Source organism: Kogia breviceps, chromosome 4 (genome assembly GCF_026419965.1).
Source record: "Kogia breviceps isolate mKogBre1 chromosome 4, mKogBre1 haplotype 1, whole genome shotgun sequence".
Taxonomy (NCBI): domain Eukaryota; kingdom Metazoa; phylum Chordata; class Mammalia; order Artiodactyla; family Physeteridae; genus Kogia; species Kogia breviceps.
The window spans coordinates 77914238-77939624 of record NC_081313.1 but is presented as its reverse complement, the minus strand read 5'-3'; the positions used below and the strand labels follow the sequence as shown (position 1 = coordinate 77939624).

At 41.6% G+C, this 25387-nt stretch overlaps 1 protein-coding gene across 5 annotated transcripts in view; it reads right to left on the bottom strand.

The window, feature by feature from the left end:
* Window positions 1-25387, bottom strand: part of CAST (calpastatin) — a 120947-nt gene that overhangs the window by 10692 nt on the left and 84868 nt on the right. For all 5 annotated transcript variants that reach the window (XM_067031377.1, XM_067031379.1, XM_067031378.1 and 2 more), the window contains 15 exons: window positions 24182-24283; window positions 20568-20651; window positions 19029-19076; window positions 17767-17862; window positions 16023-16118; window positions 12350-12451; window positions 11793-11876; window positions 9476-9526; window positions 9232-9303; window positions 8032-8130; window positions 6059-6166; window positions 4684-4776; window positions 2961-3005; window positions 2442-2534; window positions 1029-1100 (listed from right to left, as the gene is read on the bottom strand). In XM_067031377.1, the coding sequence (XP_066887478.1) occupies window positions 1029-1100; window positions 2442-2534; window positions 2961-3005; window positions 4684-4776; window positions 6059-6166; window positions 8032-8130; window positions 9232-9303; window positions 9476-9526; window positions 11793-11876; window positions 12350-12451; window positions 16023-16118; window positions 17767-17862; window positions 19029-19076; window positions 20568-20651; window positions 24182-24283 (1245 nt within the window). The remainder of the gene's footprint in view (window positions 1-1028; window positions 1101-2441; window positions 2535-2960; window positions 3006-4683; window positions 4777-6058; window positions 6167-8031; window positions 8131-9231; window positions 9304-9475; window positions 9527-11792; window positions 11877-12349; window positions 12452-16022; window positions 16119-17766; window positions 17863-19028; window positions 19077-20567; window positions 20652-24181; window positions 24284-25387) is intronic.

The window sequence follows — 25387 nt, the reverse complement described above, 5'->3', positions numbered from 1 at the left end:
TCACCTCCTTTGCCACACACACACACATTTTAACATGTCTTAATTTGCTGGTTGTAATGGTGAATAACATCATAATCAAGTTGTTGACACTTTTTCTTAATGATATATAACTGATGGTGATTTAGATTTGATTAAATATAGTATATAGATCTGTACTGTCAATGTTTATCCAAGTGGAAATGTGGAGTAGGAAGTGGCAGTCTGGGTTTTGGAGAGCTGAAGGTATAAAATAGATTCACCCATCCCAACATTCCCCGAAGTCTCAGTCCATTACAGCATCAACTCTGATGCCCAAGAGCATACCCAAGAGATCACGTAAACTAGGATTGATAAGGTACCAACGATACAGCAACCAGCATGTCATTGCTGTTCTCGGGCAGAGCTCAAGAAGAGGAAGCAGGGTCATAGAGACAAATCTTTCGAGGAGGTGAAGGGATGGAGGGAAATAGGGCTTTTGAAGTTATGAAAGAATTCGAATATGTTTGTACTACAAGGGAAAAGAATTGAGACAAAGATACCGGAGAGAGTTATTGACCCCCTGAGAGAAAGAAGGGGCTGCAGGGCAAGAGGGGAGAGGGTTTGTTGGGAGGCAGGTAGGAAGGGGATCTTGGTTATTTTCTGCAAGGCAGCCTCAATTTTCTCTTTGAAGTAGAAGGCAAGGCTATCTGCACACAGTGAGGGAAAGTAGCTACAAGAGAGCATGGGGTTTGTGGGGTCTGATGAAGGGGAGGGCCTGCACTCATTCCAGACTAGCACAGCTGACAGTGGGACTTTGTGTGACAAGGGCTAGGAATACAGGAAACTTCAATTGTGTTAAGAATGCTCACTCAGATTTCTAAAGTATCAGTTACTTTAAAAAATAAATGTCTCTAAAACTTCAATTTCTTTACCAAGACATGCTAGGGGATAGATAGCGTTTAAAAATTATTTTATTCTAAATAGATCCCAATCAGAAACTAAATGACTAGGGATACAGCACTCGATGTAATTGCCAAGCTAATTTGTAGTCTGTTTACTCTTCAGTTTACCTTTGCAGAATCCTTTGCTTTACCCCCATTCTTGGGTGCTTTGGAGCTAGAAGCAGTCTTCTCGTCTTTGTCCTAAAGCAAAGGAAATGTAATGAGGCTCTTGCTATCAACACTCCATCTAGCAATTAACTGCTGCTGCAATCAAATCAATCCAGACTATTCTTTTTAGTAGCCTGGAATCTCCAATTTAATTAAATAATGGAAAATAGAGTATTTTAGTCATGATTTTTCAAACAACAGTGAAAGTACACAGAGGTGTTCCAGGTGGGGGGTAAAAAGGATAAAAATGAGCAAAAGGTGAGTCACACTGACGCTCTGCCAATTTCCACGATGCCTGGTTCACCCGGACTGTATTTTGCTCACCAAAAAAAGAGCTTGTTTCTATCAGGATTGGTTTTTATGCACCAACAGGACACTGTTTTCAGTGTTATGGAAGAGAATGTAACAACCAGAGAGAGCTGGGGCAAGTCACATACAAAGAGAAAGTCCATTCACCAGAAAGGCATTATTTATGAAGTTCCAGGAGTGAGAAATAGGATGCTGATGTGGTCTAGAAATTAAATCACCCAAGATGGGGAAGACTGACAATTCAGTGATTGATTGACTGGGGGATATGTTTAATAACAGCCAAAACAATGGCAAAGAGATGTGCAATTTTAATTCTTCTGAAATAACAATGAAGGGCACTCATTTCACTTTTCCCTCTATTTGATGGATTACACATGTTTTCATTCGCTTTTGATCATGTTTTAAGCACCTGCTATGTACCAGGCATTTTGCTAATGCTGAGCACAGAGGTACCAGACACATCACTGCTGTATACAGCATGCAGCTCAGCGGTGATGTGATGCACATGTGACAGGTAACCCACAGTACAGAGAGGGCACATAGGCAACATCCCTGATCTGCGAAGGGAGAAGCAGACAGGGAAGTCTTCCACGAGAAGCTGATGTTTGAACTGGGCCCTGAGAGGTGAGTAGGAGAATCAGCCAGCTGCTCCAGGCAGAAAAAGGGAGGAAGCCCCAGAGGGCAAGGGCCATGGTATATAGTGAGGGACCGCTCTCATTTTAAATGAACACAGATAAAGCATTACTGTTGTACAACAACATAGTGTGGCAATCAAAAATGGTAGCTATGGAGATTATAAAGCAACATGGAAAACATTTATGAAATAATGTTAAGCAATGTATTATATGTGGATACTAAGTACAACTGTGTAAAAGATACATATAGAAAAAGGTAAGAAATATACCAAATAATAGTGTTTGTGGAGTAGCAGAATTATAGAAGTTTTTTCTTTTCAAGTTCTCGATGGCATTAATCAGTTTATTTTACAATATAAAATTGTATTATATACATGTGTGTGTGTGTACATAGACATTCAAAGAAAGTCAATATGAAAAAGCACAGTACCTTTGCTGTGTTCTCTGAGGTTTCTGTAGTTGAGGGACAGCTGTCAAAGTCCCCTGAGAGGGCATCAATGGGGTCTTGGGCATCTGCAGGTTTCTGAGATTTTAACAGAAATAACCATCAGGGAAGAAGCACAAGGCAAAGATCCTACGCAGGACATTTCCCCACATCCCTGAAAATGTTTGTTTAATATAAAACCTTGCTGCCATTCTTTTCCTAACAGACTAGTGTATTACAAAAAAGATATTAAAACAGGAAAATCTTGACAGCTCTATTTTCTTCTACTGTTTTATACAAGTGGCTTAGTATTCTCTGAGCTTTGATTTTCTAACCTGGAAAATGGAACTGCCTAGCTTGAATGGCCCTTGGGAAGACAGAAATAATACACTCTTACACACATGCCTTGGCATCACACCAAGCACAAGGTAGGCATTCAGTGAATTTCAGATTTCTAAAATGTAAAAGTCGCAGCTAGAGTTTAAAAAAATCTTTTTTATGGAAATATGCAGCTACGGTATTTACCTTTGATGCCTCGGGTTTCTTTGTAGGTGGCGTTGCTGATTTGCCCTTAGAAGCAAAGCAGACTATTGGTTAAACAAATTTTTGTAAAAGTTTACTTAGGTCTAGTCAGTATTTATATAATCTCTTATCCAGTGACTTGAAATGGAGTTCAGTCAGCCCCCTGCATCTGTGGGTTCTGCATTGGCAGATTCAGCCAACTGGCAGATCGAAAATATTTAGGGCAGTAAAATTCTAGAAAGTTCCAAAAAGCAAAATTTGAATTTGCCACATGCTGGCAACTACTTACGTGGATGGCACTTACATTGTATTAGGTATTCTAAGTAATCTAGAGAGAGATGATTTAAAGTAAAGAGGAGAATGTGTGTAGGGTTACATGGGAATACTATGCCATTTTATATAAGGGACTTGAGCATCCTCAGACATTGGTATCTGCCGGTCCTGGAACTAATGCCCCGTGGACACCAAGGGACGACTGTATAGATTTGCATAACTGATAAACCTGTGTCCCTATTATTTCTTCACCAGCTTTGCTTAACAACTACCCTATAACTATTTCAATAGCCTTGGAGAAAATGCAAGGGTGAGTCTGTTCCTGGAAGTGAAAGAAACACGATTTTAGCAACTCTGTCATTGTATAATTCTAGTTAAAATGTTACAAAAAGTAACTTGTGTTTTTATGTCTTATTTACTAATTTACTATATGCTTATCTACTATAGCTTATTACACTTCGAAAGGAATGGTCTATAGACAGATTTTTTCAGTGAGGATTACAAGGACAACTCATCAGGGATTTTTCCCATCTGCAAAGGCAAGGATACTAAATAATACATTTCCTAAAGAATACAGCAGAGTCACATGGGGACTATCAAAGCACAGGGGATTGTAGCAGGATGCACAGCTGCTATTGTGAATACTCGACACAAGCGAGGAAAACTGATTCCTGTAACAGAAGACGCGGCAGCTGATAATATTCTATAAACCACAGTCATCAAACCCCTCACGTGCATCAGTACAGAAAGAGAAAGATGTAATTTACACTAACTTGTTATTGGATGGACAGACCTGGAAAGGGTTATTTAACATCGAATGGACTTGCAACTGAGAGCCAAATAGGAAGGGGTAGGGTACAGACCAGGTTGACCTAAGAGAAACTGGCTTCCATGTTAGAGACAAAGACAGAGACTTCTTGACAGAGTGCATTTAGATAGAGAAATAGGACTTGTGACTGGGAATATGGTTTTGTCTGTCTTCACTCTCAACAGCACAGGTGGTGTTGTAGGAGAAGAGAGACAGCAGGTCTCGGAGGGGTCGTATTTGCCCTATGAATTATTCCGATACTAGCTCTTTTTCTGTTCTCCTTCAACAGAGAAACTCTGCTTCAGTCAAGATTACAAATATCATTCTTTTTATAGCCTTTTCTTGCAAGGAGAATTCATATGTGTACATGCCACAGAATCACTGTTAAGCATCAGTGAGTGAATGAACATTATTCATCTCTCTATGCCACAGTGCCCAGCACAGTAAACATCCAACAATACTGGCTCAAATAAATATTAAACAGAATTCTAGACAGCCTGCTCAGTGGGGACAGATTAAAAGCATCAGTCATGTTACACTTTTATGCTGTTGTTACAGTGTACCTCATATTCATCTCAAGTGAGGTTTGAATCTCAAACGCTTTGGAGCATATATCCATCTAACCTAGACGTTGCCCTCCTTTACCTCCATGTCATCATCCAAGAGGTGTCGATATTCAGGGGGGATGGTGTCATCCCTTTCCCCCAGCTTGTCTCTGTGTTCAGCTTTCACTTTTTCCTGTAAACATTGAACATATATAATTACGATCCAGTTCTGCCTTCACTTAGAGAGTACATTCTAAAATGCAGCATTCAGCATTTACTGGACTTTTCTGGGCAAAAAAATAGGGTCTCTTTTAAATTTGTAAAGCGAGAGAACAACAATGTCAACAGACTTTCAGTTGATGGGAACAAGTAAACCCAGTGCTTCCGTTTGTCAATCCACACCTGTGAATTTTCTACCTGTATTTGAAATGGAAATAAATGATTAAATAATTATCTTCAGAAACCATGGAAGGAGATAAAAACCCAAGGTTATGAAATATCTTTCACTGTTTCACTCTTTAAATGAAAAAATCAAGTTGCTGGACCTTGGCACTTAAGAGGTACTATTTACAACTTTGACTCTTTATAAGGAGCCCTGAAGGACCAGGGCAGGAGCAAATCTGAAGGGACGTGCTGTTTGTTTGTGTTGCAGGTGAGCAAATACCTGCCGTTGAGTAAGCAGTACCCACTTCCCAGCATCCGTGCCTCAGTGGGGCGTGGCTGGTCTCCCGGTCCTGGATTCAGGAACAGCTCCCCACCCCAGGGGTGGGGTACAGATTTTATTTTTCTGCATCATTATAATTTCATTTTTCAAATACAGGTTAAGTTCACCTCGATATTCCTATGACAATGGTAGAATCGAGACCTAAGGATTCTTTTAAATGCCCTGTCTTTGAGACATTAGATTTGTGTGGGACGTTACCTTTCTGGTTCCAAGCTAAATGGACTGTTACGTACTATAAATAAGTACTTCTACATGTTGTACAAGATATATAGCATTAAGAGTCTGCACCTTGTGGACACCTCTGTGGTGCTGAACTCCTGGTCCAATGCAGTTAGTTTCGATAGCAGGGACGACTGCTAGGGAAGCCTCTGCCACTACATTTACACAACTTGTGAACCTAAAAAATGCACATGTGTGCGTCATATATATGATAAACTTACTGCCAGATACAACCAAGAAAAAATGTGGGAAGAGAATAAAATTAACAAAGCAGGGCTGTGCTTTTCCATCATCACAAAGTCTAGCCTCACAAACAGGACGTTTGCCTGAATCTGTGCCATAGCACAGACCTCAGAGAGGAAAGAGACACCACATAGACCATGGAGTAGGAAAAAATTAGGCTGAAGTTATCCAACCGTTCACTGACTCCAGGCAAAGTCAGAGCGGGTTTTCCTCTTTGTGTGGAGGGTAGGGTATTCTGTGCTAGAAAAACGTCCAATTTTCACTTATTAATGATTTTTTTTTCTTTTACCTTGACTTTATCCTCTAGGGGTTTGTTCTCATCTGGATCAGGCTGTCTTTGCCCGAGACTGTCAGAAAGTTGATCCAGGGCATCGTCAAGTTCTTTGTCGTCACTCCGCTAAAAAGTAAATCTGCATCAGTCACTGGTTAGCCAAATCAGGTCACCTGTTGGAGTGCAGCCCTGACACTGCCACTGAGACTTCTATAAGCGTATGGGGTTGTCACCAGGGAGACGGGCAGAGGTGCTGGATCGGCGGTCCTCGCTTGGTGTTCTTTCTCCCTCATCTTTCACTCTCAGCACTTGTCTGCACCTGTCTACCCCACCCCACCACTGGATGTCTTTCTCTTCTGAGAAAATAGGTCCCTCCCCAAAAAGATGGGGTTCCTGGCCTGATTTTTCTAGAAAATATGTTTTACGATGCTTTCAATATATGTAGAGGTATGTTCCTGGCAAAGAAAAGTCACATGAATTATGATAGCTTAGTTTACTCTTTGATTCCCAAGTGTATTCCTGTAAATAAAGATTTATACCTAGTTTTTTTTTTTTTTTTTTTTTTTTTTTTTTTTCCGGTATGCAGGCCTCTCACTGCTGTGGCCTCTCCCGTTGCGGAGCACAGACTCCGGACGCGCAGGCTCAGCGGCCATGGCTCACGGGCCCAGCCGCTCCGCGGCATGTGGGATCTTCCCGGACCGGGGCACAAACGCGTGTCCCCTGCATTGGCGGGTGGATTCTCAACCACTGCACTACCAGGGAAGCCCTATACCTAGTTTTAATGATATCTTCAAATAAAACATTAACTAACACTAGAAACTCTGATGGGAAAGGCATAATTCTAAAACATACCTGTGAAAGGCAAAAAGGATTTCGATTGTGGACGTTTATTAATAGCCTCAATCACAGGGGCCCCTAGAATCTGAGTATTAAGAATGAAGTGTAAATGGCAGCCTTCCTTTCTGTTGCACAGGGACTTCTGTCATTGTGGGTGTGTGTACATCCACACACACATAGACACATGGAGAGAGGGCATTTTACTGGTTTTAAGTGCTTCATTAGAGCCCAGGATTATAGCAGCTAATGGTGGTGCTACCCACAGCTGGGTCTGGGCTTTGTCATTTGTGCCTCTGGATATTCTCAGATGATCCCACATTAACCTAACAGGATGAAAATTCACTCAGAATCTCAGAGTACAGCATTAAGTAAGCTTTGATGCTTCATCAAAAGGAAAGGAAGCATAGCTGACTTCACTAAAGCTACTTCATCTCCAACTAGCAAATGAGGCACTTCTTCTCAACCAAGGAGATGGGGATCTGGTTTAGGGCGATCTCTTTATCTTTTGATGTGCCGTGGTCTCCTGGATAATGCATAATTTGGTACTGCCAAGGAAGTCTGGAAAAGCTTTGGTCCCGCAGTCTTGCCTCAGAACATGTAAATAATTAAAACAATATTGACACTGAGGTTTTTCTATTACTTGCATGAAAATGACAAGTTTTTACTGGTGTGAATGGGAGGAAAACAATGCTATTCCATGAGGAGTTTGTAAATTTTGGGGGTAGAGAGAAGCTCAAACACTGAGCACTTCCTTAAAGTAAACTTGAGGTTAAATAATGAGTAGTATTTATAGCATGGATCAGGAAAAATATAAAGGAGGAGAACAGCAATTATCAGGAAAGCTAAGTAATTTTTAAAAATCTAATAATCCGAACATATACACAATGCGTATTATTGCACTTCAATTCTAATAAAGCAACAATATTAAGTTCCTTCACTGTGTGTAAAATACTTTCACATACATTGTTATATATATTTAATCATTCTAGATATTCTCTGTCATCTCCCTGTCTCACCAGTCTTATCTCTTCTGAAACAGAAGGTGCCTGTTATTCCTAACAATTTTGTTGATTTTCATTTACTCTGAGGAGGAGTCCTATTTTCTTTCTCCTTGTTGTTGCTGCTGAAAAAAGTAGGCAAACTCTGTTGCTTACCGGAGTGTCTGGGGGTGGACCTGCAGAGTGGTTGGTTGGAGCCGGGGTTTGGGAAACCACTTCAGAGATGACAGCTGAAAGTTTAGCATCTTCAAATTGCTTTTGTAAGAAAACAAACAAACGATTTTGACCATTAATATGGTATATGCAAATTATGCCCACATACCATCTCTTAAATACAACTCTCAGTATAGCTTTTTGATTGTTTTTCTCTTGATCCAAATGGAAGCACAGCAACACAGCATCTTAAAAGCCATTTTTATTCTATGTCCTATTCCATGGCATTATTTTATACAATTTCCTATTCCCATTTATTATCCTAAACGTTCAATAAGCTACTGATTTAGAGTTTTATAGTTTATACATTTCTTGTTGCACGTTTAGGTTGTTTGGAGTTTTCAGCTTTCTGCTTTGTAATTAATTGCTCTGAATAAGTTCTAGAAGTGGTGCTAGCTATATTCTGCCAAGTGCCCTCTCAAAATTGCTAGAAATTCACAGTGCCACAAGCAGCAAATGGCCATGCCTGTCTCCCATGGCCTTGCTTGCCTAAATTAAAGATTTATCACATTTTAAATTCTGATCATGTATTAGGTATAAAATTATGTGCTACTATTGCTTTAATACTTGGTATATGGGATGAAGAAGTTTCAGTTGTATCACTTTTTTCTTAATGTTAAATGGTATATTATTCTAGAATATTTCTGAAATAATGATTTCTCATTTTAAAGAAACACTAAATCTGTCATTTATGTTCATTTCTGGATTTGTTTTCCCACTGGCCCGTGGCTTCGCTTTCTGAATCAGAACTGTATTTTTTATCACTACTGTTAATAAATCCTGGTGTTTAGTTGGGTTAATCTTCCCTAAAAATACTGAAAAATGCTTTTCAGTATTGTTTCATATTTTTATGCATTTATTTTTTTAAATGTATTGGACAACTCAATTTTAAATTCTCTTTTCGTAGGTATACTTGATAGAGTGCATGCTCATTGGTTCAATTAGTTACACTGTCGGAAACATCCACTGGGCCGGACCAATATTTCATGATGGAACACATTTTTTATGGCTATAGTGGGTTGAGGGCCATTAATTTTGTGATTGTTTCCTCAGCTCCCACATCAGATTCTAAGTCACAAGTTTCCATTTATTTCTGCTACCCTAAAAGTAAGGAAATAAAACCAGGAATCTCAGAAGACTTACAAGAGAAGAAGTGCTTGGGGTAACGGCGAAGTCCTTGGACAAAGCATCAAGGAGAAAGTCTTCACTCAAGGGCTGCAAAGAACCAGGAAATGTATCAACAAACACCACCTCATCAGTCTCCTCTTCAAAATGTTGTCACTGTTTATATGCTGATCAGCTCATTCCACAGAAAGCTATGCCCTCCCCGAATTAATCATCCGGGCCAAAGGAGAGAGATCACTCAAGAGAAAACTGGCTTGCTTACTGGGAGTGGTTCCTTGGGCTCCTTTGGCAGTAGTGGTTTTCCATCTTTATCCTATGCAGGGAGACAAAAACATGGCACTGAGTCGTTTCACGTGTATCCTAAGTATACACCTTGTAAACATTATAAGAGGTCGACAGGTTATACCTGATGATATTGTACATTACAAATCTGATTCATCATTTCAGGAAATAGATTCTCTCACCCGGAAATATCCTCTGATTAGCTCATGTCATCAAACAGCTGGCACACATCGGGCATTCCCTAGGCACGGGGGCTGCAAATGGATTGAGCGTGGCTTGCCAACCTCAGAAGCCCACACTAGTGTAGGGGGAGCACGTGAACAGTTAATGCAGTGCGTGGCACATGGGGCGGCGACAGTATGCGCAGGACACTGAGGGAGCACGGCGATCAGACCCTCACCTGCCTGGGGAGTGGGCTTCGCACAAGTTGCCTTGACAAAGCTGGTTAACTGTACAGGCAGCATATCCAACTAGTATGAATTACCTCTGCGCCAAGCCCTCTACTAAGCACCGGGAATACCACAGAAAGTAGGACAGACAAATCCCTGCCCTCAGGGAGCTCCCCCTGAGGCTCAGATGATGCCAACCTCCAAATGACTCTGAGCGCCACTTCTGAGTAAGAGGACAAAATCGATAAAGCATTTGGGGCTCTTTAGTAAAAGAAGATTTATAAATAAACGGTAAATCCCACGTATCTACAAACGCAAAAATAAGTGCAAGATTCTCTTTATACACACAGTTAACCCTTGGAAGACATGGGAGTTAGGGGCATGGACCTCCCAAGCAGTCAAAAATCTGTGTATAATTTATACTCGGCCCTCTGTATCTGTGGTTCTAAATCCATGGATTAAACCAACTGCAGAAGGTATAGTGCTGTAGTGTTACTGCTGAAAAAAATCCAAATATAAGTGTACCCACACAATTCAAACCTGTGTTGCTCCAGGGTCAACCGTGTACTTCTCCTGATAAACTGGTCAAGGTGTTTTTTTGTTTTGTTAAAATTCAAGGAGATGCAACGGTTGAGAGTATCACCAGCTTCCCTTTTGACAAACTCCTTTACCCCCATTTCCACCTCCTCTGCACGTTCACATGTACCTTCTGACCACTGTTCAGTGAGGAGGGAAACAGAGCCTGAGGCTTGCTCTCCACCATCCTTAGCTGCAAAGGCAGCACAGTTCCCAAGTGACACATAGGAACAGGGATGAGGGCACATCTGCTCCACACTCAAACTGAGATCATCCCGTGTCTGGAAGGGGGAACCTGTGGTCTACCCTCAGGGAGCTGAATCTACTGAAGAGGCCCGATGGGAGCAGAGCTAAAGAACAACAACATAGGATTTAAACGAGATCAAGCCAGCACCTGGAAATGTTATAAAGCTACAGGTTAGTAATAGTGGGTGGGAGCAACAAGTTCAGAGAAGGATGAAACAACCGCAGAATAAAGCGGTCAGGAAAGCTAGTCAGCTGCATTCTTAAAAACTGTTACTAAAATTCAGCAAAAGGAGAGAGAAAGTAACCAACCTCCTACCCTGAAGAGAGTTATGGGCACTGACCAGCCTTTTTCAAATGTGACAGCTGCTTAAGGGCCACATAGTCTAAGAACCTTGCAAACGAAAAAGCCGAAATGAATAGAAATGCCATGGTTTCAGCTGAATTGTGAAATGCAGAAAGGAAGCAGAATAATAAACCTTCAATCAGGGAAAGCTCAGTATAGTTCCTGCCTTTGCCAAATAAATGGACTAGTACACCTGCATGCATACGAGAAGCATCAATATGATTTTCCTGCATTATTCATGAAGTGGCATATCTCTTAAGGAGCGGTCTCCCCCTTGGCACTTGGTCTGTACAAGCTACGTTCAAAATAAAAGAAATGGGTCAGTTTATCACTCACTATATTCAGTGTCAAGTAGGCTCTCTTATTTGTCAACTTGTATTTAAGGTTTGTAAATCTTTCCTCAGGAAGTGATTGTTGCTCATTTTGGTTTTCCTATCTGTTTAAAGGTTTCCTAAGTTTTCTTTGCTTCTGGTATTCTAACAAGCCACCTATTAGACAGGCAAAAATTAGGTAGTTAAGACATTATATTTCTTTCACCTAAGGGAGGAGTAAAAGGCCACTTCGGAATATTTTAGTTTCATAGCTGGTGTGCAAACAGGATATTAGTGAACTGATACTATTTGGTGTTGAAATACTAAGAAACATGATCTTTATATCCCAGGTCTGTTCGCATGTCCCTTTTTCATGTATATGAAATTCAATATAAATTAAAATAAATTAGAAAAAGATCCCAGCCTCTTTACCTTGACCTCTTCTAATCTATAATCAGGAGGAATTGTTTCTTCTTTTTCACCAAGTTTTTCACGATCTTCTTCTTTGGCTTTCTCCTAAATAAAAATTAAACCATTTTCATTGTTAATACATCTTTTTCTCATAAAGTGGATGCCTGCGTGACTAAATTTGAGGTCAACAAATCCATTGTTAGGTTCCCAAAGCAACTCTATCTTTGACACTGTGTCCTGGTTTAGCAGGCTCAGACAGCACCCCTTCAGCCTGCTGGGCTAAGAGGCAGTCGTGAGGAGTGGTAGAGGCAGTGCCACTTCTCTCCTGGGTCCTCAGCAATGGAAATGCAGGTGGACAAGGTGAGACTCAGAACTCTGATACCTGCACGCCAGCCATCCACTGCTGCACCTAAACACTGATGCTCACTCAGGGTTTGCTTATTAAACAGGACATGCACAATAACAGAGAAAGACAGCTGGTCATGTGTTGTAGGAAATTTTTAAAAATGACTGAGTTATCTGGGGAGTCAGGGCGATCAACGAGAGTTACTTTCTAGAAGTATGTGAGCTGCCATTACCTGGACTTTATCCTCCACAGGCTTTCCAACTTCTGGACTGGCTTCTTTTTTTCCCAGGCTTCCAGCCAAGGCTTCTACAGCATCATCTGGCCCCATGTCCTTCTAAAAGCACATCAGGGGGTATACTAAGTAGGTGGTTAAGCGTTCCTTTTAAAAGAGACTACAACAAGCAATTCAGATGGGCATATCCTTATTTCAGGCCTAGATAAGAAGCAGATGTCATCTTTTAATAATCTAAAAAATCAACTGAATTAGAATCTATGTTTAAAAATCCTGAAGTGTTAAAAATCAGAGCAAGTTTCTTATGTTAAACATTAAGTGTGTGCAATTTATGTACTGACACTGAGAAACTTTTAAGATCTAACCTGTGTTTTGGTTCAGAAATTAGGAAGTTAAGAGAATGGGTAACACCACGCAGAAGCTGAAAGCCAGGAAAGAAGAAAGAAGTGATCTTTATGTGACTGCTCTAGAGATGGCACAGGAAAGCTTTCAGAGAAGCCCTCGAGAGGACATTCTTCCCAGTGAAACAGCTGGGCCCCGGAGGCAATGGCTCTGGCTGAGCCTCTACTGAGGCACAGAAGCTTGTGTTCTCTATGTGGCTTCTACTGGTCAGAATGGATTCACGCCAGTTCATGTGAGGGCCTGTGACTTATTAACCTGAGTGGCCCAATGAGAACAGTCTACCTGTGGTCCAGTTGTTGAAAATGAAATGTGCTCCCTGTGATATAGTGAGCTCTGACCACAGTGGTATTTAAAATGAAACTGGATGAACACAGAACATAAATGGCATAAAGGGAGAATAAAGGATACATTATGTTTGGGCTAAAGAGAGGACTAGATCCAGCTTTTTCCAAATCACAGGTCATGATCCATACATGATGAGCTCTTAAAATCTATTCAGTAGTTCATGGTCAGGACTTTTTTTTTTTTTTTTTTTTTTTGCGGTATGCGGGCCTCTCACTGTTGTGGCCTCTCCCGTTGCGGAGCACAGGCTCCGGACGCACAGGCCCAGCGGCCATGGCTCACGGGCTTAGTTGCTCCGCGGCATGTGGGATCTTCCCGGACCAGGGCACGAACCCGTGTCTCCTGCATCAGCAGGCGGATTCTCAACCACTGCGCCACCAGGGAAGCCCGGTCAGGACTTTTTTTAAAATGAAGAATATAAAATAGAATGCATCATGCATATCAAGGATAAGTATCATTTACTAAACTATTGTTCTACCGTGTGGGTCCTGGGTTGCAGAATCCATGAATTTCCAACTCTGGTCAAAAGTGTGAAAGCTCCTGTATTAAACAGTCTCAAAGATTATTCTTCTTGTAAAAGAATATGACTTCACATGGAGTACATACTGGAATTTTAGAGTAAAAGCATCTTTCTGTTTTATATAGATTAGCCATCATCCTAAGTAAGAAAAGTTGTTTTGCTGCTAAGCTGCACCACAAAAGTAAACATCACCAGTGAAAAAAGGGCCGTCAAGTGGAAAGTGATTTATCACCACCTAGTGGTTGGACACTGCATAGATTTTTGTTCTGGGGGGCAACAAACATCCCTGATGTTTCCAACCTGCTTGGGATTGTAACTAAGAGCTGCAGTGGTCCCCAAGTCTTAGCCAAGCAGTCTGACTACTACCTGATCCAAGTCACCTGCTCACACTTCTGTTTTCTACTCTCTGCTGCAGAATCTTTGGAAACTACTGCTTCCCAAGCCTGTGCCCTCTGGCTCAAGAAATAAGTGAAACCCAGTTAGAAAAGCTAGGAGAAGCAGCAGTCTTAAGAGCTAAAGAATTTGGAAATAGGACCAATGACAAAAGCTTCTATTTTTGTTGTCAGGTTCAGAACTAGAACTCAGGTCTTTGGAATTTGCTCAGTAAACTTTCTTTTTCTGCAAGAACTGCAGAGGGCAGACATTCATCCCCTTCCCCTGGGCTTTCTGTTTCCTTTTGCTCACTGATCCTCCAGCCTCCCTTGAGTTCTCTGACCTTTATCACACTCTGCGGCTATTCTTTATGGCTCCCATGGGTGTCACAGTCCCAAAAATGCCAACTGACCTCAGTGATGATAAACTTGGCAACTGTGGTAACCACAGTTGGTGGAGTAGAGGCCCAGGAAAGGCGGTCAAAGAATAGAAAAACAAGCTCTTTTTTTTTTTTTCCTCTCTCTCCATTAAAAATCCAATGCTCAACTCTCTACAGTCAGGATAAAGCTGGAAAGGAACTAACTCGGCTCTAAGGCCCTGGCAGTCACAGTTGACACAACAGGTAGATGACACATGTTTAGGTCACAAGAGTTCTGCCCTGGAATATTGGCTACTGTCTTTCTGATTCCAATCACTGCCTCTGTGCCTACTTCCTTCACTAGTCTCTGCCCAGATTCTCTCTTCCTCTCCTGTTCAAACACTGTGGCCTCTGCCTGAATACCACAGTGTAAAAGTTTTTGGAGGGTACCCTGAAAACACCAAATAAAAAGGCGATCACGTCCTATCTAAGGCAGGAGGGAGACCCTGGACTGTGAGGGGACTTGCAGCTGGCACCCAGGATTTCCCTGGCAGCAAGCAGCCACTCAGGGTACCCAGGACTCTTGTCCTACATCTTCTTCAAGGCCCTCTTCTCTCAAACAACTAAATGCACATACCCCAATACCTGAAGGGCTCCACACCTCTGTGCTGGGCTGTCCTGGGTTTGCTGGTCTCCTCAGGAAAACAGTGCTGTTCTCACTTCTCAGTAGGATCCTGTCCTCCACCTGCAAACCTTTTCGAGTTCCTCCTGGAAAGCAGTTCCTTCACCCATGTTCCTGCTGCCCTTTTCCCACATGAGAATGATCAAACTAAACTGTAAACCTGAACCTGGCCCATAGCCAAACTAGACCTGAAGGGGGGCTGAGAGCAGGGGCCATATCGTACATCTCAGCTGAGGTTCTGAAAGGTTAAGTGAATTGCTCAAGGTCAACTCGAAGTTCATTTCCCTCGTTTATAAGAGAGACATGATCAGAACAGCCTTCACAATGTCCTTGTGAAAATTTAATGAGAAGATACTGCAAAGCATCTAGAACGAGTTAGTTATTCAGAGTGTAGATTCACTAAGTCTGTACTAACGGAACATAGTTCCATCAGCTGTTATTCTCTGAGTCAGATTCTATCTGCTAATGGAAACAAAACTCACTGAATTCAAAAGAAAACAGATTCAACTAGTTAAATATCATACTTTATAGAAAAATGAGAAAGTGAGAGAGAGGCAAGAAAAGAAGGAAGGGGAAAGGAAGTGAGTCCACCTGTCTCCCTCCAGTTGGGAGAGAAGAGGAGTCATGATGACAAAGGTGCAGATGATTCCACCAGGAGAGTCAATAAAAAGTAATATTGGGCTATTTGTGGGACAAAAAATCAGCTTGAAAGGCACAGGAAAGTGAAGAAGCATGACTAACCACAGTAGCCGAGGAGCTAGAAACAATTTCAGAAGGTCAAAACAAAACAGTTTGCAGCAGTTGAATTAAAAATCTAAATCTAGCCTGAGTTTCTAGCTCCTCCCAGAAGCCTAAACAGAGGATAATATAGTTATCTAAGATTTTATTTTTATTTTGTTAGAATAAAGTAATATGACGGTAATACACAGCAGAAAGGGCAGGGGAGGAAGAACATTACTTTCTCAAGACATTTCTCAGCGCCCAGGGGACCACTCACCGCCGAGGCTGATGGGGGCGGGACCGACTGCACACAACACAGGGAGGTCCGAGGCACGGCCTCTCCCACAGGAGTAGGGGCAGCAGCCTGAGACTCCTGCAGAAAGAAGCAGGTACAATGATGAACTTCTAGAAATATCCGGTTATTAACACTGAACAATGATAGACCGACAATACAGTCTGCTAAACCATCTGCTGTGAGCATGACTTTCTTGAATGCCCAAGGATTTTGAGCAGTAAATAAGTCAAGGCACGTTGAAACTCTTCAGCTACCATTACTTCACCTTGGTTTCACCTCTTACCTTAGGTAGGTTACTAAACCTCTCTGAGACACAGTTTCCACATCTGCAAAATGAGAACAATTATAGTACCTACATCTCAAGGGTTGATAGGGGCCTTGAATGAGATAAAACATGCCAAGTGCTTTGCGTAGTATACCTGGGAACACAGTAAGCTCAGTGAATTTTATCAACTATTATTATTTATATTATTTGCCATCATATAATATGTAACAATAATATACCAATTATAAATGCAATACAATATTTAAATACCTCATTTTTATATATCTAAGAGCACCCTGTGAATTGTAAATAGCTACATACAAATGCAAGGTAGTAAGACTATCCCAGGGGTTCTAAAGGTGAGGTCCCTGGATCAGCAGCCTCAGCACTACCAGGGAACTTGTTAGAAATCCAAATTCTTGGTCCCCACCTCAACATACTAAATCGGGAATTCTGGGGTTGGGACCCAGTAATGTGTGCCTTAACAAACACTCCACGTCATCCTGATGCGTACTGAAGTTTGACAATCACTGTGCTATTTTGTTACAAGAGTAAAATTTCAAACAGATTGTTTTTAATCCAGACATTTATGGAACCCTATCCTGTATGCAAGGTGCTCAGCAGATGATCATTAATAGGGCATGAGCTCTTCTTTCAAGGAATTTACTATTTAAAAATATGTATAAATGTTAGAAGTAAAGACCAGTGCAGCTAAAATCTTGTTTGCAACATGCCTCAACAGGGATCTATAAAGAAAGCATGACAGACCTCCCTGGTGTGTTGTATTCTGCTTAACAAGAGTTGGAAGGGTGGTGAGCTTTGGGGAGGGAAATGCAGGAGACAAAGGCCATATTTTAGCTGAGCCTTCAAGGGATGACTACGATTTTAGTGCAGAAGGAACCATAAGAGAAAAGCCTTGGAAACACACAAGTACTTACAATCTGAGTTGAGTGATAGGGGGACACATCTTGGCATGAAAGGAAGCTGGGGCCCAAATACATGAGCAGGAACTTTTTTGTAGGGAATGGGAACTCCTGAGGGTTGGAGCAGGGGAATGTTGTGGCTACAAACATGCTTGAGAAAGAATAATGCCGGTGAACATATGGGATGGGCTGGAAGGAGACCAAAGACACAGGCCATTGCCATTTTGAGGTGACGAGTGATGACAACTTTAACTGGGTCAGTTACAGAAGCCGGAATGGAAAGAAAAGCATGGGTGTGAATGCCTTCCTGAAGGAATAATTCACTAAAGGACTTAAACTGTAAGAATATGAGGGTCGGCCTGGGAAAATAAAGCACATCCAGAAACAGGCAAGATGAAAACCGCATGTGAAAAAAGATGGCAAAATGGGCCTTTTTATCAGCCACTTCCTGTTAAAAGTTTTGGTCTCACATTTTTAAGATTATAGAAAAACATTAAAAACCAACAAAACCTAGAGATTTTTATTTTTAGAAACATACTTCTGTTTTTTCAGTTGGCTTAGGTTGTTTTTCTTTACACTTAGATCGGTCAAGATCTTCTGAAAGTTCATCAATGAGTTCTGATTCACTCAGGGGCTGTAACATAAGAAATATTATATAGTATGAAGAAAATTATTTTTACTTTGATAAAAGAAAAAACCTTTCATAGAGAAAAAGGTTTTCTGGTAAACACATATTATGTTATATTTTAGGATCTAAAACCAAAAGTTAATTTATACAGGGTATATGTTTCATTTATCAATGTAAGGTAAGTGTCATGCAACAAATAAGGAATACTAAACACCTCAGTACCACAAACATGTTAATGGTTTATTTAGTTAAAAGTTTTCCTGATACTTCAATTTCAGAGTAATTTTGCTCAAATAAGATTGCCTGTTTGTTCCAATGAAGATCTTTATCGTTTTTCCTTATGTGATTGTTTTTTCCTACTTCCAGTGACTTTCCTTATGAATAAGTCAGAGGAAACATAGATCATATACTCCTTCCCTATGACTACATGGGGTTTTGGCAGGAAAGTTCTGCTATCCCTAGTTCCTTCAGGTGAAGTGGTATTATTTGTTTACTGTAATTAGTCAACATCTCCACATGCTCTAATCTATGACAGAATGGCATGTAATTCAGAAGCTGGGCCCCAGAGTTGGATGGACAAGAGTTTCGAGTCCTAGCCTTGCTATTCCCTAGCTGTTTGACTTTGGGCTATTTACAGAATCCTTCTGTGTCTCAATTTCCTCACCTGTAAAATGGGAATAATAATAGTGTCTTCCTCATTCAGTGAGGACTCAAAATGATAACATACAACACCATTTAGTGTAGTGTCAGGCACATAGTAAGTGACTAATAAATGTAGTTGCTTAATATCATAATGATAGGTAACTATGCTGATTAACACCAAATTAAGTAAAGGCAGCATAGAATCATCAGAGCACTTGATGCTGTAATTAGGATCAAACCAAGTGCTAACAACCTAATTTAAGGGCCCTATTGATATTGGCTCCTAATGTTCAACGAACATCACCTGTAAGTTTGTAATATTTTAGTAAAAATTCATGAGATAAATAATCATTAAACTATGTGAAAAAGAGTCAGAGATCTAAGCCAGGTGTTGCTGTCAAAAGTTCCTCTCTCCTTAATAGTAGGCTGGCATGCAAGTCTCTATGGTGAGATCTGGTCTGTCAAAATTATCTGTTTATACCTTACAGTTTTATTGTTTTTTAAATATAAAAAAACCCTTATTTCCTAACCTTGGGTTTTTCTTCAACATCTGGCAAAAGTGGTTTTCCATCCTTATCCTGTAAAATGAAATTAAAAATACATTTAAAATGAAATAGAAAATTTTGCTTTCTTGTCCCATTAAGTTTGTTTTAGAAATTCCAGGATATGAGAGGAGAGATTGTTTTTTTGCCATATATCTGAGTTTGTGTTTCAAATTAATTCTTTTATAAAGTATCAGAATAAGGAGTTGAACTGTAAAAATCAAGAAACCAAATGCTATAAAATATAATGCAATTACTTTTCTTTAAAAGTTACCAAAGGGACTTCCCTGGTGGCACAGTGGTTAAGAACCCACCTGCCAATGCAGGGGACATGGGTTCAAGCCCTGGTCTGGGAAGATCCCACATGCCGCAGAGCAACTAAGCCCATGCGCCACAACTACTGAGCCTGAGTTCTAGAGCCTGCGAGCCACAACTACTGAAGCCTGCACTCCACAACAAGAGAAGCCACCACAATGGGAAGCCCGCGCACCGCAACAAAGAGTAGCCCCTGCTCGCCGCACCTAGAGAAAACTCACACGCGGCAATGAAGACCCAGTGCAGCGAAAAATAAATAAATAAATAATTAATTAATTTTAAAAAATTACTGAAAAATAATTTCCATCTTTTGGATAAGGAAGTAGAATTTTTTTTTTTTTTTTGCGGTATGCGGGCCTCTCACTGTTGTGGCCTCTCCCGCTGCGGAGCACAGGCTCCGGACGCACAGGCTCAGCGGCCACGGCTCACGGGCCCAGCCGCTCCGCGGCACGTGGGATCCTCCCAGACCGGGGCACGAACCCGTGTCTCCTGCATCGGCAGGCGGACTCTCAACCACTGCGCCACCAGGGAAGCCCAGGAAGTAGAATTTTTAAAAAGTTCTTTGGCTAGAAAGATGCAGCTACATCAATGAAAGATTGAAAAAAGCTTCAATTCTCCAACCCAGGGTGAAGAGATAAGATATCATTCCTATAAAACTGGTTTTTCAGAATTCACAATTTAGAATGTTTCTAAAAAATGAGAAACTTTCCATATATAAGCATTGTAGCTATTTTCCACCATATGTTTATGTGTATTATTTCAAAGATAAATTACAAATATAAGTACAGGAATAAATCCACCATCCTCACGTCAAACTGAAACCAACAATAACAAAACCATCTTCACTGAGGATACTGGTAAATCATTGTATGTTTATCTACCAGTTAGAAGATCTATGTGCTTTTATCCATATAGCAGTTAGAGAAAATATTATTCCCAAATTATTCCTTCTGCTTTAAGGTTAAGGAGCTATGTCAAGCATGGTTAATAGTTGAAACACTTGAATTTGTGGAAATTTTAATGACCACATGGTCATTACTTAGGAAACCCTCTTTTAAAGGGTCCAACTGTAGAAGACAGAGAATAAAGGGTTCAGGTTTTTCAGAGTTAATATCAGACACGTCCTTAAGCATCATGGGGACAGACAGGACAAAATGTGATGCGAAGGCAGGAGGAGTGAGCTGCTGTCACACACCGTGGCGAACAACATACCGTGGCTGGTTTTAATCTATACTCTGGTGGGACTGTTTCCTCATCTTCACCACACTTCTTTAGTTTCTCTTCTTTGGCTTTTGCCTGAGGAAGTTGGAGAAAAAAAAAATAAGCATCTGGATAATACATGTAAAATAAGACATCACTTCATGTTCTCCATGGGTGTCGTGGAGGAAACCAAAGCAGATTAAAGTGCCCGGTGAGCAGTTAGGAGGAAGGCAGTGTAGGGTGACGGAGAAAAAAACAACACAGCCAGGAATCCCAGGGAGGTGTCCCTGCCCTGTCTCTATGACCTTGGGAAGCCACCTAGACTTTCTTCGGCTCAGTTTCTTCAGCTGTAAAATGGGGCTACTAAGAATCCTTACCTAGCTTGCTGACTCGTAAGGATCAGCAGAGAAAATTAAATAAAATATCCTTTGAAGAAAGGTAAGTACAGTGCCCAAGGAGGCTGCAATTATTTTACAGCCTTCATCTGTCATACTCAGTGAGGCAGTTATCGAAGGGGGAGAAAACAACCAATTCTCATGAATGTTAAACACAGTTCAGAAAGGGGAGAGGCATCCCATCACAAATCTTGGCTGATCCATGGATAATTAGTTTTCCCTTTAAAAAAAAAACTTATTTAATTAATTTATTTTTGGCTGCATTGGGTCTTCGTTGCTGCGTGCAGGCTTTCTCTAGTTGTGGCGAGTGGGGGATACTCTTCTTTGCGGTGCGTGGGCTTCTCATTGCAGTGGCTTCTCTTGTTGCGGAGCACGGGCTCTAGAGTACACACTCAGTAACTGCGGCGCATGTGCTTAGTTGCTCCGCAGCATGTGGGATCTTCCCGGACCAGGGCTCGAACTCATGTCCCCTGCATTGGCAGGAGGATTCTTAACCACTGCGCCACCAGGAAAGCCCTGGTTTTATTGCTTTTTTTTTTTTTTTGGTTTTATTGCTTTTAAAAGAACTCCCTTCAGTAACACCAAGATGTCACTGGATTACTGAACCATGCACAAGCAAATGCATTAGAAATAAAAGTGCAGTTCCATGGCAGATCAGTGGCTTCTAGGATATAACATTTGATTTTAAACTCCTGGTGGGTAATGCAAAGTTCCAGGTTATGTAATAATTTGTACCTGTATCAAGGCATGGATTTAAATCACAAATCAAGGAGCTCCTGGGCGCAAAAGTGTGTGTGTGCTGGGGTGGGGGTGGTGGCATGGGGATTTAGCTGATTCTAGCTCAGCCTATTGCTTCCATCCACATCTCAGCCTAAGATTGTGGTTCTCCATTGAATGCTTAGTTAGTTGATTAATTTTAAAATATTTAATGTGCACTTTTAATAAGCCAGGTACTTTTCTAGGCTTTGGAATTATAGTTGTATTTTCTATAGAATAATAATTGGGATGAAAGGGTTTTTAAAAAAATATTTCCCGTTACATTCTACTGCAGGATATGAAGTAAGTTCTGTTATATAGTGGTACTCCCCAGTTCAGGGATTTGTGAGGTCATTGGCTATAAAACAGTCCTCATGAAAGAGTCACCTGTATAGGACTCTCCTCTCCACTTAGGCTTGTGAACAGTGAGTCACATGCACAGCTAGATCCTTTCTATTCTTTGATCTTTATATTCTTTAAATGACTGCATTGTGGTTTGTATCCAGTAGGCGGTGAAAACAAACATCCCCTGAATTGAAATAGTTCCAGACTAGGTAACTACACTGGAAACAGGGGAGATTAATAATGAGGGTATCACTACAGAATAAATGCATTATGATACATTATAAGAATGACAAGTAGGCATGGACCTCGTCTCTGAAGCATCATCTGGTGCGGAACGTGCTGGAGTGGCTGTGGACTGCTATGGCATATCGACCTGTATGAGCCTCATCACAGCAGACTACCCAGGAAGTAGTGAATTCATCATCAGGTACTAAAAATTCAACTTAAGAATCCAGAGGAGTGGAGAATCTTTATACTTTGTACACAATTAAAAAGGAAAACTAGGGCTTCCCTGGTGGTGCATTGGTTGAAAATCCGCCTGCCGATGCAGGGGACACGGGTTCGTGTCCCGGTCCGGGAAGATCCCACATGCCGCGGAGCAGCTGGGCCCGTGAGTCATGGCCGCTGAGCCTGCGCGGAGCCTGTGCTCCGCAACGGGAGAGGCCACAACAGTGAGAGGCCCGCACACCACAAAAAAAAAAGAGGAAAACTAGTGTTAAGAGTAGAAGAGTCCTTTTTGTTCAAATTTTAGGAGTTTGCTAACTTTCTAGAGGAAATTTAATACATTTATATATGCATTCCTAAACCCAAACTGTTTAAAAGTTATTTTTACGTAACATTTTCACATCTACCTATCTGATTTTAGTCACTCTAAGAGTCTTTTCATCCTGGGATTATGTTTATACTTTCAGTCCCCAAATTATCATGTTCTTAGATCACCTTAATCATCTGTAAACAGCCTGAGGCAGATGTGCCATTGGCTGGCTGCCATGCAGCCCTCAGCGGTGGACTGCCAGGGTCCCACCAGCACCACCCTTTCCTTGAGACATTGTGCACCTCGCACTGTGTTGTCATCAAAGTTTCCCTTTCTCCCGATACGTTACTTGGTCCTGGAGGACAAGGACTGCTTCCCCTGCTCCCCTGTGTTCGCCTTCGCAAAGCCTGTCGTGCCACACTGCGCCTGGCAAGCCCTCAAAGAAAATCGAAGATAGAAACTGGCCCATTTCAGACCAGGGCAGTCCCAGACTCAGGGGGCGTTGCTGGGAGTCAGGGAGACTCACCTTCCCCAGTGACTCAGAACAGGGAGTGACAGCGGAGGCAGCAGCATTGTGACAGCGACAACTGCCAGCTCCCACCCTGAGCTGATAGGCTGGCGGGCCTGAGGGTCCGCACCACCACCGTGCCTGGCCAAGGATGCCCGCAGGGTGGCTCTATGCTTTCCCTCCTCTTTTCCCCCAGAGGACTCAGTTAAACAATTCTTTAAAAATTGAAACTTAATATGAACACTCTCTTCCGCCAAATACAAGCTTGCTTTGGCTCGTAAGGCTTGTTAAGGTCTTGGAGTGTGGTGGGGTAAACAATCCCCAGCACCACACTCTAAACACGCAGCAAATCCAGTTATAAAGTAACTGTTGCTTGATTTTATTCTAATTTGGGACAAGTTTTCAACATTTTCCCCCATAGTTATAAAAAGGATCTCCCACCCCATCTGCAACCATCTCCCTCTCTCCTTATAAAGAGAAGCACCTGGAACCTTTTGAAAATACAAATGTCCAATTTCCATGAGAGTGGACGAAACTATTTGTCACCAGGCCACTGCCTCCGTGTTATCTTGTTTAGTTAGGTGTCGTCTGAGAATTGGCAAAGAAGATTAGTGTTCATTTTAAGTATTAAAATTCTAGATGGTTAACAAGACAAACACTGAAATATCCTTTCTGGTTGCTAACTCCCCAGCAATAAATATCTAAATTGGCCAGACCCTGAAAGTAAGGCAGGACAAAGAACAGTTCATTTAAAATCTCTAAGAAAATAAAAATGGTACAAGAATTCTAAACATGTGTAATGCATTAGCTTTGTAACCCTGTAACCTGAAGACTAAGGGGCTCTGTATGTGAACTCCAAGGTCAGTACCTCATTGACTTCCTTAATGGAGCTGAGGTCGAGCTCAGGTTCTGGCTTCCGGCTGCCCAGCGAAGCTGACAGAGCCTCGAGTGCCTGATCACTCATTGTGTCCTGTGAGGGAAAAAAAATTCTGTACATTAAAAAGAGAACACCTCCTCAACCTAAACAATCCACCCATTTCTTTGTGAAATTCAAAATTTTAAATCTCTAAGAATAAGTTGTGGATTGGGGAAGGACTCTAGGAAGGCAATTTTATTTAAAACCTAGTAAAAGAGAGAAAGAAAGAAGAACTTACCAGTGGGTGAAAACTGGGGCTTAGGACTCGTTTCTACAGTAACAGTGCTCTCAGAGGTACACTTCACCTCTTACTTAGCAAGCTAGAAGTGTAACTGTAATAATAATTATAAAATACTCATATCAAAATAAAAGCTGCAAGAAGTAAACTTTCACTATCCTGCTTTTCTTTTTCTAAAAATGTGTCTCTAAAAATGACTTCTGACAATCCTGTCCTTCAGCACGACAGCCAACCCCAGGAAGCAGGGGGCCCTGAAGTGGCCGGTGGCTGGAGGAACTCCCACTGCCAGGGGTGTGGTGCTCTTGCAGCAGCAAGCCAGATAAAAATAAACCGCCCACCCCAGGAGCAGGAGGCACAGCTGCGCCAACAGAAACGGCTCCTTGGATTATCTGAACCATCTGCAGATGGGGCATGTTCTCTCATCCAGCCCAGAGCTGCAGTGCCACCTTGCAGGATTCACAAGAATTAAGTTATAGGCAACTGTGGTTAAGGTGGAGAGAAGCAGCTATAACAACATCCCCCCAGTGATTCACAGAACTCAAACTCCTTTAGAAAATCAAGCGGAAGATTTGATGTCCCAAGAGTGCAGTTCCTCTGGGATTCTGCTCTTCTGTGTAGTGTGATGCTGAGATAATCTTATTCCACAACCAAGGCAAGTGTGCTGAAACCACCCCTAAGCATTTGTAGAAACAGAGCAGGCCTGCCTGGAGATGACCAATATAACCCTGGCTGGTTTCACTATTCTACACAGGCCCGAGGGAGCAAAGATGCTCAGTAGGTGTGATGCACTATTGGGGTTCTCCCCAGTCAGCTACATCAGCCTCAGGAAAGCAACTGCTGTCAGGCAGACCATGCTTAATTTTAAAGTAGTAATTTTTTTTTTTTTTTTTTGCGATATGCGGGCCTCTCACTGTTGTGGC